At 34.3% G+C, this 21217-nt stretch overlaps 1 protein-coding gene across 1 annotated transcript in view; it reads right to left on the minus strand.

The window, feature by feature from the left end:
* Positions 1-21217, minus strand: part of GRIK2 (glutamate ionotropic receptor kainate type subunit 2) — a gene marked incomplete at both ends in the record, with an annotated part of 413581 nt that overhangs the window by 12118 nt on the left and 380246 nt on the right. The window contains 2 exons of the mRNA XM_082481392.1: positions 3038-3288; positions 18995-19220. Coding sequence (XP_082337518.1) covers positions 3038-3288; positions 18995-19220 — 477 coding nt within the window. The remainder of the gene's footprint in view (positions 1-3037; positions 3289-18994; positions 19221-21217) is intronic.

The raw sequence follows: 21217 nt of genomic DNA on the forward strand, positions 1-21217 counted from the left end.
TTTTGAAGTGCTTAAAAGTTCAAAACTAATAAAATGTACATTTGCTATTTTTTCACAAGCAGACCTAGTTCTGACCTGCTTATGGCTCAATGAGTTTTGAATGGCCATAAACGACAGCAGAATCAAATCCATATATTGTTCTTTTCACATTTATCCGATCTTCTAGAAAATACTTAGTAAATTAAGACACCCATTTTTCTAATAAATATCCATAGTAAGTGTCAGACACTGACAGTCTAACTGTGATAACATCCAGGCTTATCTTTGCTTTTGAAAGGAGTTGATAAAAGAGCAATTTCTCTGTGTCTGGAAAGTGTGGTGTCAAGAATTCATGTGTGTTATTCTGCTTATTGACACCTGTTTCCCAGAAAGACTACAGCTAGTGTCAGGTGTTTCCTTTGGATTTTTGAGTACATCAGAAGCATGAATATTCTGAACCATTTTGGTTACAAGATGCAATAATTTTTAGCAAATAACACAATTTTGTCTGCTGCTTTTCTGAGCTCAATTCCTTTCAAGATTTCAAACTTCCAACTAGGTTCACACCAGCCAGTGTCTCTGTTTATGTATGCACTCAAGGAGCGGGGTGACATCAAAAATGCTAAAGCAACATATCTAGATTATATGCTTTAAATCTGCATTACCTCCCCACTAGAAGTGCAACTGTATATTTTGAATACATTAAAAAGCAGACTCACATATTACTGTGTCAATTTAGATCCCAGGACACTCCATATATTCAGCAGCTGAAGTTACCTGGTTTAGTTTCCTTGTTTGTTAATATGTCCTTTGATCTTCCCTGTATGCAAATGTTGACAAGCATTATACAAATGCCAGAACAATACTCTGATTCTAAAGGGATGAAACTACAAACTGTACCAAAAATAGGTGCCTCCTCTCTCCCTGTGGGATAGCCAAGGCAGCATTATTTGCATGGTTTACTCATCCCAGCAGAGGAGATGTAGAGACTGGAGACAGATAACTGTACTGCTTATTTCCCCTTTGGCTGCTGCTACTCCCTCTCCCAGTCAAAGGGCAATCTGCTGCATTTGGAGAAGATGGAAGATGACATTTACTGAAGGTCTATGGGTGCTGGAGGAAGAGCGGGTGAGGGGATGCTGGGGTAGGCCATGTATAGGGAATCTGGCATCATTTTCCTGTTAATTTAATTCCATAAGTAAAGCTCTACAGAAATTTTACCGGTCTCCTGACATCAGCGTACCTGGGTATAGTGGGGAGGGGAGAGAAGGGAAGAGATTGGTGGCAAGAAGGAGAGACACCTGACTCTTTCAAATGCTTCAGATTCACTCCTAACTTTTTAAAGTATCTCAATACTTGATGATATGATGAGACCTTTCTGGTACAGTGTACTGCTAAAAGGTCAGATACTTCCAGTCATTGCTATCTCTATCCATCCTTAACAAACAAAAATAAAAAAAGAAGCAAACTAAACCAAAACCAAAACAACCAACCAAAGAAAAAAAAAAAAAAAACAAATAAAACAAACGAAAAAAACACCAAAACCCCAAACCACAAACCCATAGATTTCAGAGAAACAAGTCCTCAATTACAATGTTTCTGTTTGCTTCCTCACGCAAGTTCCAACGAGAGGTTATTGTCACATAAGCTATGCATTCACACCCTGCAGAATACTGAACTCATGTTACAAGATTATTATCAAAACAGTCCTATTTTTTCTAAGTGTTTGTTAAAAATAAGCTAAACAAATTTATACTGATGTCCACATGAAGTCCATATCCACTTTAGAAGTGGATAAAAATGACTGAGAGTTGCACAGGTTATTTAAGTAACTGGTATCTTTTTGCTGACAAATTCATTTCAGAAACATAACATTCCAATATTATGTCAACAGAAAGGAATCAACCTGTAGTATCATAAAGAAGAGGATCTAAATGGTCCTTTAACAATTTAATAAAATTTGCCCATATTCAAACTGTGTTTAGGACCTTGTGACCTCACACTGCCTTTGTGTGTATTAGAAAAAAAAAATTGTTTAACAATATATTTGTGACAGGACACTTGCATGCCAAAAAGTTTGCCTTAAAAGAAGTGAAAACAAAATTGTAAATTTTCTGAGTAATAATTCAAGTTACAAAAATTCACCAGTGGCATCTGGAAAAATAGCAACATATATATAGCTGTTGGATTTACTACAGATTTTATGAAATTAAATTACTAAATGGAAATATAGAAATTGCCATAGGTCATAAGCTCCTCAAAAGGAGAAGAAGAAAAAAAAGAGAAAGACCTAGTAAAATCCAAATATTTCTCAATTTGGAAAATTCAGAATATGTATACAGCAATAAAATATATAGTTTGAGTTTAGGTTTAAACACGGGCATGTATATATATATTTATTTATTTATTTTTATTATGCAAAAAAAAGATCATTCCAGCTAAGAATTTCTCACATTGTTACTAGTCTTGGCACAATTGCAGTATTGTGGTGGTATAAATTGCAAGTACAGAACAAATTATCGCTAGAATTTTCAAAACTGGGCCAGTCATCATCTCAGTAGTAAACCCACCAAAAACAAATCATGCTGATGTAATCTTTTCCAGATGCTACCAGGACAACTTTGCAAGTATAAACTTCTGTAAAGAACATTTCTATAGAGACATTTTAAGATTTTGACTTTGAGCTACAGACAGTTTGTCTTTTGAAAATCAAAATTATTTGTAGAAGATTAATTTGTTTCCCATTACAGTTTCGGATTTCTTCTTCATCCATAAAATTAACTGCAGTGAACTTCCAGGAGTAAAAAGCTGTCTTTTTTCAGGCTTGAATAAGAGGAGAAATAGTCACTTGTCCTGTAATCTGGCTACAATTAAACACATTGAAGACAAATTAAAAGATGTAAAACTTTGGGTACTTTGCTGTGATCCTTTGTTATACAAGTACTGTACTATACAGTAAAAAATCAGTATGCATTGCCAACATTTCACTACCAAATGCTTAAAGTATTATTTAAATAGACCAGAAATATAAAATAAAATAGGAAAAGACAATATTTACCTTTTCCAACTGGGCATTTTTTTTGGATTTGTACAAAAACTCCCCTACTGCCACAAAGACAGAAAGCACCAATCCTGCTGCCAGCACGATGAAGATTCCTCCAATATTTTGAACTCCCAAAGCACTGGCCTCTTTACTTTCCTCCTCTGGGCAGCCGTTGCCTCTCCACCATTTCTCTTTCATCATGTGGAGCTTGCCCTCCTCTTGCAGCTGAAGAATTGCTATAGTGATCTTGTCTCTATATGGAGAACCTAAAGAGACCACAGGGAACATATATTGTATGGGGTATATTTTCAGGAAAGTTAGCTATTCCTGATGAGAATAAAACGTAATATAATCTCACAGGAAAAACTATGTCCTCTACAACCATAACATGTATTAAAAATCCACTTATATGTCACCTCGGTCACACTGGTCATGTAGATACTCATCCACATGCACACACACATATAAATATGTATGCACAAAACTTGATCCAGCTGGTGTTGCTTGTAAGCCAGGTAACTTAATGCAACAAGTCCTGTCACACTTAGTCCCACAGTCTCAAACATCTTCATGCCCAACTATTATATCCAGCAAAATAGTATTCATCTTTCAATTTCCATCAGGCTTTTATTTAGGCTGCAGTAGATTTAGTCTAATATACAGTAATCTACAGGCTGCTGCTTCATAGCTTCTTACCCTAAAGCTAATCCAAGGTCTGATATGTAATAAACACTTTATACTATCACTTTATCAAAAGAAGAAACAACAATTTATGCTTCAGGACCAAGCCACAAAAATCTCTATTTGACAGATTGTCAGGCACTTACAGTACCTTCCAAGCATGCACTTACTTATTAACAGGTAGTAATGCATCCAGAAAGATAAGGTTAAGTGTGTTTGGATAACAGGGATTTAAATTTTCATATTTTAATGTATTTCTTGTAATTCAGTATTTTTAAATGACGTGATAATTTTACAGCTTTTGAACATTTCACTATTTCAAGGCACTGTTCAAAAGGTAGTGTCATATCTTTGTATGTCATCTACTTTGTTTTCTCTTTACATAGTGCATAAGGACTTTTCAATGGGTATTTTAAAATCTACATTAATTAATGAATAATGCCAATGGAGAAAGCTTTTCTTTTCTGAATGTTAGAGAGTAAATCACATCAGTTAAAAGTGCTTTCTATGTTAAGATTTGTGTAATGTATAAGGAGAGAACAAAGCCATCATTTTTTTTCTCCTCCTTCGAAAACAGGAACAAAAGACTCTTCATTAAAGTGGTTAAGAAACCCCAGGAAAAAAAAGAGTAGATGAAAAGGCATGGCATCCCCTCTTTCATGTGATATGAATGCAATTCTACAAAGAATCCTTCCTCCTTTTCTTGCTGTCATAATAATGTTACTTACTAGCTATAATTTTTACAGTGTTTCCTTTGACTGAATAATAAAATGAATTTTCACTAACTTGATACCTTTAAAAAATTCTCAACATCCTTTAGAGAAATGTTGCCCATTTGACTATTTCATGTACTGTGATCAACTGTGAAGGAGCTCAAGGAATGCATCGATAGGATATTTTATACTTTTTACACTCTTGGAAAACATGTGTTTTCCTTTGGAATTTTTTTCAATTTATTCTTTATTTCTTCTTGCATATCTGGAGCTTACCATGAGCATAAAGCCAATAAGAAAGGACTGCTATGCCAGCATGGAAGCAAAACATAGCAAGGACCATAAATTACAAAACACTGGACTTTTTCTTTAGTCCAGAATAAAAAGCGGGAAAAGTGGGCCTCAAAGTATTTAAATTGCAAGAACTCATGCTTTTATCATCTATGCATAGAAAAGAATGATGTACTAGGAACTTAAATGGTATTTACACAGGACTATATAAGAAGCAGAAAGAAAAGAAAAGAAAACAAATTCTTTTCTACTCTCTTGTGTATTCAAGGGAGTAAGTCATACCATTTCAGACCATCCTGATTACGCTGAAACTCTGCAAAGCCCTGGTTTTGACACATTTCTTCAGTCAGATTGAAGAAGGAAAGTGATTAGTCCACAAGAGCCTGGGGAAGTGTAAGTGCATACTATAATATTTTGTGGATATTTTCAGCGTTACACTGGCTATAACTATTTAACAACAACTTAAATAACATTAGATTCTGAGAAAAAATTTTGGACCCAGTTTAAGCCATTTTCTGATCTGACAGGCTGCTTTCTAATTAAACTGATTTGCATTTCATTTCCACACTTTCTGTTGGTCTAAATATAGGCAGTACCAACTATTCTTCATGTATTATTTATATATTCTAGGGACCAGATTTGTACACATACAGTTCTAGTCCATTTGAAGTGCTTAAAAAATGAATTAACTGAGGAATTCATAGATAGAAACCATAAAGCACAGGCTAATCCTATCTATAATTAGTTAAGTTTATGAGGATGGCATTAGAAACGTAGTTAACAGTGATTCAATTCAACAGTATCACTTACTGTTGGCGATTTGCAAAATTTTGCACAAAGAGTTGTGGAGTGGATAGATTACAAGCCTTTGGCATTTCTATTCCAATATTTGGGTTTCCTTATTATAATGTCTTTGAAAGGGTAATCTTACAATTAAGGATCAATGTGTTCCTACTGCAATATCTACATTTACCATATCTTATTAGGTTGTCTTAAAAATGGTAGTCTCACAAATCAGGATCAATGTGGGATAACCAGCATTGCATACTCCTGCTATTAAATTAAACAATTAAACTGTTATACCCATGAAAGAGCTAGCATTCAATGCTGTAGTTCTACTCTATTTCTGAATTACTTGCAATGATCTAAATTCCTTGATTTACATTTTGTAACAATGAGTACACCTAATAATCTGATATTTGAAAAAATTAATTTTTAATGCTGTTTATACTGATTTAAGTGATTATTAAGAGAACAAAAGAAGCATAGCAACTATTTGGTTTCCTAAGGTTTTATTTGGTCCTAGATTATTTTTATGATATAAAATGGATTGCAAGTCCCAGCTATGGAAAATCCACCCAGGAGAACCTGAAGTGGCTAAAAGTATCATGGTCTGATCTGTGGATGATAATGCTAGCATACAAAAAAAAAAAAAAAAAAAAAAAGACAAAATAAATAAAGAATATGGACAAAGCATCCAGATTACACTCTGGATATTAAAACTCCTTTCTTGCAGAAATGAAAAAATTCAGCAAGTAAATCTAAAGATTTTTGACATTTACTGGTAATTTTCACTATCGCTCCTATGACATAATTACAGAGATATTTATTTGAGTTATTTAAAAAAAAAAATAAATCTAGACCTTGGGAGCTGTCAAAATTCTTACAAAGTCTCACATTGCATTTATAGGTGATGATAAGAAGTTTCAGCTCCTACTCTTCTATTAAGTGATGTTCCATACATTTCTAATTGCTCTGATAAATAAAAGAAACTGAGTCTTTGAGGTTTTCCATGCAGATTTCTGTTCCCCAATTTGATTTACAAGGTTAAAGTGATTACAGAGGCAAGGCAATCAGTTCTTTGTTGATCTATGGGAAAAGGATGCGTCAGCTGACTGTGCAACATATATACAGTGCGAATAAGAAGTCTCAATTATGCAAAGAGTGCTTAAAAACATTGGCTTTCAGTATTTCGCCTACTGTGCTGTTTGTCTATAAAACACCATGACAGATTCAAAGCCACGGTGCTCATCTTTTAATTTATCCTAGTCAACTTAGAGAATTTTATCCTCAATAGTGGGGCTGGATGAGATGGTCATAATTCAGATTTATGAAGGGCTTTCAGAATTTGAAATTTCTTTTCCATTACAAGGGAACCATTTAGGTGCCAAAAATGAAACTAGGTAGGCTCAGACCAAAAGACAGACAATAGCTTTTATTTAGTGCTTTTGGATGCAAACTCGTCACTGTTCAAAGAGAAGGGTCTTGATTTTGTAGTTTAAAAGTCTGAAGTGCTTTCATCACAAAACCATTGCATTTCAGTGCTATGAAAGGCAGAACTTTGGAAGTGTCCTCCAGAGATGGCTTAGTCCACCCCATCTGCTCAAGCTACAGCATGTTACTCAGGGAGTATTGTTCAGCTGGGTTCTGTATATCTCCAGGGATGGAGACTCTGCAACATCTCTGGGCAACCTGTTGTAGTGTTTGATCACCCTTACTGTGAAGAAGGAGGGGGTTGTGTGCATTTTTTTCCTCTCATGTTTAAATGGAATTTATTTCGTTTCAGCTTATGCTCTAAGTCTCTTGCCTAGTAGCTGGGTGCCAGTGAAAAAAGTTTGACTCTCTTTTCATTATTTTCCCTCATTGGCACTTATACATATTGATAATTTCCCCCCTGAGCTGCCTTCTCTTCTTCAGGCTGAACATTCCCAGTCCTGTCAGCCTCTCCTGTAACCTTCAGAAAGGCTTTGGTCAGTTTGCTTTCAGTTGTTATATGTCCCTCAGAAGAACCTTAAAACATTGTACTTAAACTACAGGACACTGGGTGGAGGGTAATACTTATCCAGTGATATTTATTCAGTGAGCCTGGGTTACTGGGAAATGAGAGAAAAAGGAATACTTAACCAGGAGATGCAAAGCAAACAAAATAAATAGCTTATGCTGTGGCTTTTTCAGATCCAGAATGCCAAAACCCATGCAAACACCATGTGCTGGGATGCAACACACTAGTTTGTATCTAATTAGGGGCAACGTATCAGGATAGAGACATTCTACATTTGTAGATGAGTCTTGGACAGTGCAATACATACATATGGTCCTAAGATCAACACAGAAGTTTTAATAATGTTTTTGCTTCAGTTACATCTGTTCAGTAAATTCCTACTAGAAAGCTTTTCTCTAAGGCGGAGTCTGTTTGCAACAGCTACTGGACATCAAGTGTTTTGGTAATTCTTTACTGATATAAAGCTCAGTTTCTTAACTTGCCTCTCAGATAGTGCTTCAATATGCTCATCCTTCTGAGGTAGCTACAAAAGACAGTTCTTTCATCAAATATGCTACACATGCTTACATTTCAGCTACAATAAATTAGCTGCTCAAGCAGTTGAAATTCTCAAATTAGTTTCAATACATGGTTTGACCTGCATAAAAATAAATAATTTGCACTTATTTTTTGTGCATTATGTTCAACTAATGAAGACAAATGTATTAATTTGTTTTAGTTACAAAAGAACTGAAGCTCAGCACTTTTATGCATGTATAAGTGATGAATATTACAGTCCAAATTGTACGAAGGATTACAGATTAAATGCAGGCAAGCAGAAGAAAAAAAGCCTCCTGTGTTGGTACATGGTTTCCTATTTATTCCTATAGAAACAAATCTGTTTATATGTCTCATAAAAATATGACTGGTAAAAAATATTCATATTACCTAATTTGTATGGTCTGAAGGGAATAAATAGCTTCAAGACAACTAGGGTGTCTTAACAATAAAACCAAATGATTGCTTAGAAATTATTTTTTTTATTATTATTTTCTTTAGTGCTTTTATTATTATTTTCTTTAGTGCTTTAGATTTTTGAAAATTATAGGCAGGGGACAATGTTTATACTTTTAATATTGAAGTCCAGAGTGCAAAAATCGCACAGAGTTCATTACACTATTTGGAATAACCTAATAAGGTATAATATATATACATAAACACATATGCACATTTTCTACATAGACAGAGTGCTGGACTGTAAGATGGAAATTTTCCTCCAGAAGCAGTCTTTTATAACAGGTAATAGACAAGGATAGCTCAGATATCCTCAGTGTCCCACACAATATAAATGGGAAATAGCTGCAGAGTCTGAATCTCAACAAGGATTAAATTGAAAGCCAGTGCTGACTGTTTAGTACTTTACAGAGGAAAAGCAGGAATATATTTTCATCAATGTAAAATTTAAACTTCTGAACTCTTCAGTATTTTCAGATATGTAGAATTTGGTTTCAGTTATGTTAACCAAGTGTATTGTTAACAATTTTGGGGACTAAATTAATACATTGTTTGCCTGTAATTTCCTTCAGTTTTGGGACTGCCTGCTTTTCGAAAGGTTCCTGCATTATTCCTATCTGTGGCTTTGTTGGTTTTACATAAAACATTTAGATTTTTACTCACTTCTGTTAAATTACAGCTGTTTTATTTCTGCCACTGAGATACACCACAGCTTTTTGCAACTATCACAAAACAGGGAAGGTACTCAGGATTGTCTTCAGATGCAGTTTAACAGCTGCCTGTGCAGAAATCCTATTTCCTTTTCCAAATCCCAGTTTGTTTCCTGTCACTACTTCCTTCATACTATGACTAGCGCTCATCCAGACTCATTAGCAGCTACATAGTTAAAGACAAAGTAAATTAATTTTATGAAAACAGATGAACAGTATTCTGCCAGTTTAGGTCACTAAACCAGCTCATATAGTTGTCAGGTTTTGCAAAATGCAGCAGCCCTACGCCAGTTTAAAATGACAGTGAAACTTCAGCCTTACTTTCTTATTCAGGTGCATTATAGGTAGAAACATTACACCTGGGAGTGTTTTGTTTGGGGTTTTTTTTGGTTGTTTTTATTAGAATAAGGGATCTGGTTCCCAGAATCAGATAAATAAGTCTTTACTAGCCCTATTGGTTCTAATAGATGTAAATTAAAAATAAAGGAACAGACTGACTTGTGCACCTGTACAGGAACAGTAAAAAGCACCATATAGAAGTGAAGCACTAAGCATGCTAATACTCTAATCAAACACTTCTTTAGAGAAAAACGTCTGTCTTTTTCTGCAAGCCTGTCCTGATAAAGCATTTTGAAGGCAAAAGAGTTATCTTCTAACCAAGAAGACAAAAACTCTATCAGAACTGAAATAATGTGATTGTCCTGATGACATTCTCCACACTAAAACATATTGAAATAAGGTGTAGGTACTCAGCAATTAAAATAAAATATTCCAAACCAAACCTTTCAGTGAGTCTTATAATCTCCTCTAAGAATAAAAGAAAAAAAAAAGTCAAAGAGAAAAAAGAGGAAGAGGAGGAGGAAGGGAAAGAGAAAAAGAAAAAGAAAGAGAAAAAGAATAAGAAAGAGAAATGAAGAAATGAAGAAAAATGAAATTAAAAATGAAAAGAAAAAGAAGAATGAAAAGAAAAATGAAATTAAAAATGAAATGAAAAATGAAAAAAGAAGAATGAAAAGAAAAAGAATGAAAAGAAAAATGAAATTAAAAATGAATTGAAAAATGAAAAGAAAAAGAAGAATGAAAAGAAAAAGAAAAATTAAATGAAAAAGAAAAAGAAAAAGAAAAAGAAAAAGAAAAAGAAAAAGAAAAAGAAAAAGAAAAAGAAAAAGAAAAAGAAAAAGGAAAAGAAAAAGAAAAAGGGAAAAAAAAGAAAAAGAAAAAGAAAGAAAAAAATGGATAAACAATGGCATCCAAGTAATAGAATACAGTAAATATTTGTATATACTTGTTCCGGTGTTTGACCACCCCCTTGGTAAAGAAATGCTTCCTAATGTCTCGTCTGAACCTCTTCTGACGCAGCTTTGAACCATTCCCACATGTGCTATCACTGGGTACCAGGGGACAAGATCATCACCTCCCTCTCTCTCCACTTCCCCTCTTCAGGAAGCTGTAGAGCACAATGACCTCACCCCTCAGTCTCCTTTTCTCCAAACTAGTCAAACCTAGTCTCCTCAGGCATGCCTCATAGGACATGCCTTCCAGCCCTGTCACCAGCTTTCTTGCTCTCCTCTGGACACATTCAAGTACCTTCACATCCTTCTTAAACTGTGAGGCCCAGAACCCATTATCATTGTGGTACTCATTTGTATCATAATCCTACTCCCTTCAGAAGAATTTACAACTGCAGGATAACAATACGACACATTCTCATTCGATCTCAGTTTAAAGAATAGACTGCCCCCTACTTTGGCAGTGGCTATAATGTCTGACTATGGACAACTGTACCTTCAATTTTGAGATTCTTTTCCAGGTCATTTCTGGAGAATGGAAGGCTTTCTATTCATACTGTAGTCTCTTAAACTGGACTTTGTTTTACCACATTTACAGATAGCACCTACGGCAGGAAAAATTTCTAGCACCACCATGTTCTAAGTATGTAATAGCATATTAAATTTCTTTACTAGAAAACATTCCAAGCGTTTGTTTAAAATATTAATTTGGATGTAGTTCATGTTCTAAGTGTAGAAAATGGTTAACGAAAAAAGTTAATTCAGTTATGGAGCCGTAGAATTCAAGGCTTTGGCCTTTCAAAAGCTAGACAAAACATAGGAGGCAACATCCTACACATCTGTAGGATGATGAAGTGTTATCCTTACACTTCCAAGGCTTTTACTCCACTTTTATCTGCTTTTTATTTTACAGGCAAGCTCCAGAAGTAAACTAATTTTTAGATGATTACAAAACCAGGCTGTAAATCTCTGGAATGATAAATGCGGCAAGGGAGGAGGCTGAATGAATTCTAAGAGGAGAGTTAAGACTATTTTGAGATCATCTTCATAATATCTTTTTTCACTTTCTATTGTATATTTAGGAAATAAGTAATTTATTAGTTCGTATTTTTACTACTTTAAGTTTTAATAATTTAAATTGCAAACATCTATTAAAATATTTTGTTGTTAAGTAATTTATATTCTCCACTGTGCCTTCATTTAAAATTTTCTATATTTGGAAACACGCACTTAAATAAAAATGGCAGGTAATTAAATCTTTTGTAAAATACCTGCATTAATAAGAAGGTCAGGTCAGTTAAAATTTTTCAATATTATAAAATAAAAACTTTTACTGTGAATATTTTTTCTAGGTCACTCCCTAGAGACAGAATAGTTAATATAAATCAGCTGGACCTATACAGTGTTATTGGATACAACATGATAATTAAGTGTTATACATTTGCTGATTAAACTATTTGTTTAAATTCTGGTTGAATCCAGCAGCCTATCACTGGGGTAGGGAGAACACTGTGGTATTGCATTTATTAATGGCTTAGAAAATATAAATAATTCATGAAGTCATATTCCTAGAGAAGATATGAAATAGCAGATCATAAATTATTGCCTGAAACCCTTTTCTTCTGCAGTGAAATCTTTAATTTAAGTGAGTGGAGTGTGAAATACTCTTTCTAGATTCTATGTCTGATGAAATTACATGAATACTACTGTCTTGCAAATGTGCTTACTCCAAACAACATTTTAATTACATGCTACACAGCTGACTGAAAATAAAAAAAAAAAAAAAAAAAAAAGGAAAAAAAAGGAAAGCCAACTCTACTCTTGGTTCTGATTTGCCAAAAATAAAAGGTTCGAATGTCCGGGTTAAAAAATGGTAAGATTAACTATGTTTTGCAAAAGTATATAAATAAGTTTCTATGTACAAGTGATCTGCGCATTACATTAGTCAAGAGTCCTGGAGAACAACATACTGTCAAAAAGATATATTTTTTCTCTAAGAGATAAAAATGTTTGTAAACAAAGACACTTTATTTGATATTTCATTAGAATTTACAGAAAAGAGACCTTCACTAAAAATGGCACTTCTGAACTAATAGAACATGAGAGCCTTGATGTTTTCTTTCATCCTTTGAACTTAAGTGAGTATATGGATATCAGGGGCCTGCAGCCAATGCATCTCTGCTGGAAGGCTGTTTATTTTATTTATATACTTTTCTTTTTTTTGCATGGGAGGTGAAACTTGTTTGTATCATAGTAGCTACCAGCTTTCTACTGTGAATATATAAGTATGCACTGTGTAGATATATTTTATGTACTTACCTGAATAAATTTTGATACATGGATCTGTTTTACCATTGCAAGTTATCGTGTCTTTGTATAATGGATGGTTCTGTAAGACTGAGCTTGGCAATGAAGTGTTGGTAGCTTTATCCACTTGATATTTTGACCCCCAAATATATTGTTTAATTTCATTCATATTCTGAGAGTTGTATTTTATCCCCATGTACAGTGAAGAGTCTCTATATCATTGGAGGAGTACACATTTCATTTAAAAAAAAAAATAAATTATAAGTTCATAGAATCATAGAATCATAGAATGGTTTAGGTTGGAAAGGACCTTGAAGATCATCAAGTTCCAACCCCCCTGCCATAGGCAGGGACACCTCCCACTAGACCAGGTTGCCCAAGGCCACGTCCAGCCTGGCCTTGACCACCTCCAGGGATAGGGCCTCAACAACCTCTCCGGGCAACCTGTTCCAGTGCCTTACCACCCTCAAATAAGTTAAATATTAAAAAACAAAAAAGCTAAATATTAAAGATCTGAGCCTCAAACCCTTTCCAACTTTTTTTTCAGGGCATCTTGATAATCCATCAGTATGGAAAGATCAAGGATGCAAATAGTGATATGCTTAGTAGGAAAAGTCATCCTTTGACACAGCGAGGGGAAAGTACGTCAAAAAACTAGTAAAAGTGAAGATAGTCATGTAACAGATTCAGCTCACTATGTTTTGCATTTGAGATATTATTAATATTAATAGCACAATTTATTTTCTTGTAATAGCTGCACAGGAAGAAAGGATAAGAAAATGTGTATTTCATCTTTTTCTCAAACTGTTTTTCATCTCACCATTATCAGATATTATAGGAACATCATTGCTATACAGCTAAAGGCCCCTCTTAGTCTAATTCGGTAACTTTCCACAGCTCAACGATCACAAAGCAACAGTAGAGAAATGGCTAGCTCTAATTTCTTATATGTGCCATATCTCTCAAACACCACTTTCTATTTTTTATTTAAGAGTTAGAAGAAATACATGCAAATTTTTAGGATTACTTACACCTACAATTTTTCATTTTCAAAATGTCAAAAGCATTACTTTGCATGTATCTTCACGCGTACACAGTTTGTCTGGCGTATACAGGCTAGTCCTGAGTCGCCACATTAGTGCAGATCATCTGAAAAGTGCACGCTCAGTAGGTCTGCTCATATGGAATGGGTTTGACGTATACACTTGTCAGCCATTTATGTACTCCAGGTTCAACATAGAAGCAAATGGCAATTCAATAGAAAATCTGCCCAAGCCAGACGGAAAGTAGCCTGCTGTCTAACATGCTGAAGAGAAACAAGAATTTGGAAAAGAAATAAGAACCTGAAACTACCACAGAGAGATGAAGATTTGCTTTTTTACAAAAGATGATTTCAAATATGTTTCTTCCAATTGGAGAGTAAAATGTTAAAAAAATAATAATAATAAAAAAAAAAAGGTGAAAAATAGCTTTGCAGGCCATTAAGACCCTAATATAGAGTGCATAGAACCAAATTTCTAACCTTTCATGGGGTTCACTTCACATTAACAATGATGTTAATAAATACTCATTATGGAAAACAGCATTTGTCACATAATATTACTGTGTTTTACAGTATGTTGACCATAGAAAAGTCATGTTAACTGTGTTTCAGTAGGGCATGAAATTTATATTGCTGGATAGACTAGGTTTTCTGGAAAAAAGTTACAATTTGTGACCATAGGCAAGTGGAAGTATCATAAACATTTAGGAATCCTTTGCAGTGGCAAATTTATCCCAACTGGGATTTATTAAAACAAAACAAACAATTTTAAATGCTTTTATCATGTATGATGAAGAAATGAGAGTTTTAAAACTACTAAAGTAACACTTTAGAGGATCTATCATTAAGTCCAGAAGTTATTCTGCATACCCAAAGGGTTTGTTCTATCCCCAGCCCCTTTCATTCATTTGTTTTCTGTGTCTTTTCTCTCTTTCTCTTTCTTCTTCCCTCCCTCCACCCCTCCCCTTCCCCTCCACCCCTCCCCTTCTTCCTCCTTCAAATATCAACCTTGAGGCATATGCCCACACAAAGCCAAATTCCAACCACAAAAAGAAATAATATGTATTTCTAATAGGTAATGATACATATTCATAAATTTATTATTAGAAATAAACTACACAGCATACTTCAAGCGTTATGCATGTTAACAAAAGTTTTCCTATCTACCAGATTCATTGATGAAGAACACAGGACTGGCAAAATAGTGCCACCTAATAGGACATGCCAGAATAAAGCCAACAAAAAATCCTGACATGTGGAGCTTCAAACTGGAAGTTAAAAAAAAAAAAAAAAAAAAAAAAAAAAAAGTGCTCTAGCAAAGCAAGTGTTACACTCCCGGTTGCAAAGCTATAAACAAAGTTGCAAAGACCGAAAATAAAACAAACACAACCCCAGTTACAAATAGGTTCTCCCTTATCTGCTGCAAAGTATCAGTTGCTGCCAAACGTCTCATCCCAGGTCTGTTCTTCCCTTCTCTTTTCGTTATAAATTAAGTTTTTCTAGCCTAGCACCAGAGGTGGCTGACTGAAAATGAATTCAAGTATATTCGAGACTGTTACCTTAATTTATAAACATGCATCATGAGACTCATTAATTGTATGTATAAGTTACCGAATTCACTATTTCTAATTTCTTTTTCAGTGCTGTGGGTGTCACATGTAACATATTAAATAAAGCTAACAGCAAAGATATCATACAGAATGCAGCCTTGCACCTATTCCAAACATAAGTGTATTTTGTTGATTTTAAAGGTATACACTGATCCTTCTTTGTGCCAAAAATACATCTTTTCCAATTTCCTTCATCAAGGATACATTTTAGTAATCTAAACTTTGTTTATTTCATTAATGCTTTTAGAAGGATTAAAATAATCATGTACACTAAGATTTTGCTGTGTCAGCATGTTTGGAAGGCGTTGATACCTATACGCTTACTGCTTTGCTGTTTTTTTTCTCCTCCTCTTGTCCACCTTTCTTTTTCTGAATTTAAAGTTTTCACATGGTGAGCAGAGACCTTTTACTGTAGTACACTAAGATGGTGCTATATTTGGGTGGTTGCATTTTCTAAGTGATTATCCTATCATAAACTAGTCTGATAGCATATTATTCTGTTAGGAAAGCTTTTAGCTCTTCTGTTTGTAGCTACTTAGACTCAAGCAAATTATGTTCTCATTAACTATTATTCCACTAGCCTCCAAAAGGAACAAGATATGTTGCACCTACATCTTTTGATGCTGTTCTCCAAAAGCAACCATATCCATTCTACTGTATTCAACATAAGTCCTGTAACAACTTTATTCTACAAATTCAATCTTACATGCAAATTTTTCTGCAATTTCCAGACACTATTCCAGGAGATAAACTGAATATTTTTGTAAATTTAGGGAAACGACATCTATATCATTCAGATACTGTGCCTCTAATACAAATAGTTCTGTATTGTTGTTCTTTATTGCTTGGAGAAGTATCGCTTCCCAAATAGGCACGAGCAGTAACACGTGCTTTGTTTGTGAAACCATTACACTGTAGTTTTACAAGCACTTAAGAAGTTAATCTTAGGATTATTAACTCTAAAAAAACTCAAGTACATGTCTATAAAATTATTCCATAAACATTAAATAATGATGAAATCTTCTTCTGTAGATTTAACCATGTGGTAAGTTCTTTTAAAGACTTGGGAATTATGTTTTTCTGTAGAAATGAGATTAGATATAATGCATGGGTTTGTTTTGTACTGTCCATTGCTAGGTAAGATTTTTTTAACTTAAATAAAGCAATATATTTAACAAAAAATATTCTGACTGGCACTATGGATATGCTTCTTTGTAAGGTCCCCTTTCAAATGAATTTGTGAACTATGCATTATTTTAGCAAAGGCTGCCCAATTGTTTCCCATTCCTATGCCCTATTGTTTCCTCTGAGACTGTGCAGTTAATACAGAGGATACAAAACTTTTCTAAATTTTAGTTCTCTGGATAGCATTTTATAGATACTTCCCTAACACAGGATTAATCTCTTACTCAGGTGTTCTGGGAAAGCTCTAGGTGCTGTGTTACTCTACCTTCATTTCTTTTGTGACAACCTTATCTTATATCTTAATTTAGGTTCTCTTATATTTCTTTGATGAGATGAGAAGGCCTCATCTTTTTTTCAGATCTTACTTCAACTTCTTTTGCGAAGTTTAACACTTTTTCAACTTTTTTTTTTTTTTACCTTCTTTGCTGATCTCTGGTTCTTGCAGCTATGTCCTTTGTTTGTTTCACCTTGATTCAAGACGATTGTCAGCTCACAGATATGCTTGTACAACACTATTATTTCTCTTGACACAGGTAATTTGTTATTACTTGGAATCTTGCAGATGAATAATTGCTGAATAATGCCTTTGATATGATTCAAAGTTAATAAAGAAAAAGTACATGAATACTGCCTGTTCTACCCAGGTAAGATAGGGGACAAAGACCAGAAGAGGCTTCCTTGCCGCTTTACACCCAATACTTCTTCCTCAAAACTTTAACTCTAGAAGTCCATTTCTGGCTTTAACATTGTTTTTCCTCTGTTTTCTCTGTGTTTATGCTACTCCTCTGATTTACACGTAGTCAAATCATTTGTAAAATAGCCTGGACTCTCTGATTTCTATCACTTTGGCACTTCCATGGGCACTTAGATTTCTGAGGCATGCTTCAGATGCTTCAGGAGTTTGTACACAGCTTATTCAAGGATTTCAAATTGTCACAAAGGTTTAACTTTCACCATACTGAAGCTAAATGAAAGATGGTTTTCACCCTCAAAATAACAAAAGGTTTATACATCAGAAAATACAAGGTGCCAAAAAGAGCAACAGGACTGATGTCCAGTCCCTTCTGGCACTTAGATGTCTACAGAACATATTCCGCAATATAAGAAGCCACAGTAGAACAGGGTGGAAAAACTGCTATATAGATTAAAAATAGATTCCTAACAAATAACTCTTCAAAGACAGAATGAACAGAATCATAATTTCTGCAGGAGGTGTCCATTTCATAACAAATTACTGAAATAATGAAAATTACAAGGACGTTATTAAAGTTGCAGTAAATATCTAAAACATATAAGGAAACATATATTTGATAATACTAGTAGATACCTCTTTATCCAAGATATTTCAGTAAAGTTTATTTCTTAACCTTCCTCACCACGTGATCGATTTACAGTACTGGACGCAACTTTCCCTATATAATGGTTTAATGTATAGTATTAACACAGATAAAATCAGAACCATATGTACCAAATGTAAGACCTAGCTGAGAAAAACATAAAACATATTCACATCAATAACAAAGTGATAAATTCTTCTTAAAAATAAAGTTAAGGTAAACATAGGCCTTGCAGAATGGTCTTCCAATATTAAGTAGGTTCATTTTGCAGTACTGAGGGGTTCTTTGTGTCATACCATTTTTTATTCCCATCTATTCTGAAGTCTGAAGCCAGATCCTCAGCTCATGTCCTTCAAAAATCACTGCAGCCAATGGGAATTCAGAAACTCAGTGCTGATTGAATGCCATCCTGTGGATTCTAGCAGCCAAACTAATGTCTGTAATTAGCTTTTAATCTTGCAACTAAGGTTTTCTAGCTACTCAAGAACACCTGACCTGGAAAATATTTACAATATTGGAATTACTCTGTAAAACCATATTCCACAAAGTCAATTCAGCATTTCTTTTGTCTGTGGATTACACAGAGTGTGTTATGGAATCTTTCCTCCTCTTTTAAGAATCCCAGTGATTAGCCCTCTTAGTATAGAAGCATTATCCCCATTTGCTAATGCAAGCCTTGTACTACTAGCATCTCATTCTCTAGAGATCAACATTTTAAAAACAGTTTTTTTATAAAATAAAGTGCTGTGAAAGTATTTTGTTGTTGTTGAACAAAAGGAAGTCACCATGTAAGAGAAATATATCTTATGAAAATGTCTATTTTTTTATAAAGTAACTTTTTTCTTCTGTTTAGAAAATTCAATAAAATCCATAAATGTTGATAAAATATGTAATATTTTTCCCAGATGGGAAAAAGAGAACAAGAAAAAATGTTAGCAATGTTGAGACAGCAACAGCGTATTGGAGCTTTTGTATGCTACTGAAGCAACTAAGATTAATGAACAGAGAACAAATGGTTGACATAGCACCTACCCATGGGAGTTCCAACGCCGTAACCTTTTGAGTCTATCAGGCCTCCAATCTGTGTTAGGTTACAGTTCCGCTGTGTGACAAACTCAATGGTTGTCGACTCCATTAAAAATGCATAATCAGAGGTAAGCACACGCTGGATACCTTCTTCATTACTTTTGACAAGTACTGACTGCCTCCTGCTACTCATGAAGGCCCACATCTTGTCATAAGTGGAGATTTTGGATTTCTGAAAGACAAATATTAGATGCAACATGAAAAATAATTATATGCTTTTAAGAGTGAAAGTTTGCACGTTGTTCTCTTATCGTATTTTACTATATGTCAGGTTTTACCAAGGCTTCTTCTAAGGGTGCCTGTACCTTTCATCTCACCTGTGCCTCTCATCTTGTCTGTGTAAAACAAAACAGCTGGAGAGGTTCTCAAGAAACTGTGCAATATCTGTTCTTTATCTTGGTTTTATTGTTTATATGGTTCTATGTAGGATGAAGGATGTTGGTGAGTGTTATAGAAGAATCCGTGGATCCTGGCACATATGAAATTTTCAGTCTTATTTCAATCACTCAGCTACTCCTAAGCAACTCTGAAAATCTAATGCACAGTGTGGCAACCTGAAGTAATCAAAGCATTTACAAAAGGCAATACATGGAGAAAACAGTTGTGAGGTAGAGGCAGCAAATATTTTATCCGTGGTACACTGCAAAAATACTTGGAGAAAGATTTTAGGTAAGAGACAGTATCACACTGGTCACTCTAGCTTCCCATTCAGAAACTGGCTACTAGAAGTCCTAAAAATGAATATGTTTTCTGCTTTAATGTTCCCAGAATGCAAAGAACTTTTGTGATAGGAAAAGAGAGACAGTAGTTTGGCACAAAATGATGTTGTACAACTATAAAGGAGTCAGATTCTTTAAAAAAAAAGATATTACCTTCCCTCATCTTTGTAATACACAGTGCTTAAGAGATCATAACCACTGGATAAATTGAAGGTATTAGAAGTACTGAACATTTTACATTATGTTTGCTCCATCTATGTAATAATGTTTCAAGCTCAAGATGTACCAGAAAATGCTCAGTAATGTTAAATCTTACCTAGTAAATAAAATGTAGAAATACAGCATGAAAACTAGTATAATCAAACTTTTTAAGGAGTCTTTTATCTTTTAATGTCAGCCTTAAACATAACTTTACAATCAACTCTGGTGAAGATACTAAACAAAGATTGACACTACAAACCTTTCTGAAGTTCAGCTGATTGGCAGCCATAAATTCTGCCCCAGAGGAGAATTAGCAGTGGATGAGGAATAAAAAGAACATTTATTTAGAAAAAAGATGACTTTGTCCCCCTGCTGAGATACAATCCATCTGCCTGGGGACTTAGCAAATCAAACATTTCAACTAACTCTGGTGTCAATGCTAACAAAACTGAAGACTCTGCATGAACACATTGCTACTGTACTGAAGATAGTCTGTGGCTGATTGCAAAAGATTTTAGTAACAATGAAAGGGGAAACCATTTTTCTTCAGAATATACTGTGAACGTATAGAATAGAGAAATCCAAACAGATGGGGTTTCTCCTCATAGGGTTTCTTTTGAAAATCAAGTACTTCTTGCAAGCAATTCATATTGAACTGTAGCATAACATACTTTAAGCAATACACATCAGCTCTGTAGGAATATAAATTACTATGTAATACAGAAAGGATGGAAAATGAATGTTTTTCAATATTTGTAAAATTTTACCAAGAACCTGTATTTAATTCTTTTAACATGCAATCTTCACCCCAGTATACAAGACAAATATTTCAGCCTCTATAAGTAATTTGAGCAATATAAAAATTGGCAGAGAAAACAATTTTAGTAAACTGTTACCTACACATTGCTGATGAATATTAAGGGGAAAAAAAAGAAAGTTAAATGAGCTGCAATGGAAAATAAAGAATGAATGAACTGTAATACATACACATTTCTAGATTTCTGTTGAAAAAAAATAAATTCCAGGATGAAAATGTGTTAGCAAGGGGAATGGTTGCTCTCTACTGAAGCATTAGAGCATGTGAAAAATACAATACCCTCTAAAGGACAAAGTGCTCCTATTATGATGACTGATTTAATCAGCTAGGATGGAACCATAGCTACTGTTAAAAAGGAATCAACAAAGATCACCAACAAAATCAAAGAAAGCTCCTGCATAGGATTGTTTGCTTACTGGAATAATTAAAACA

This window comes from Vanellus vanellus, assembly GCF_965231255.1.
Source record: "Vanellus vanellus genome assembly, chromosome: 3".
In the NCBI taxonomy this organism is placed as follows: Eukaryota; Metazoa; Chordata; class Aves; order Charadriiformes; family Charadriidae; genus Vanellus; species Vanellus vanellus.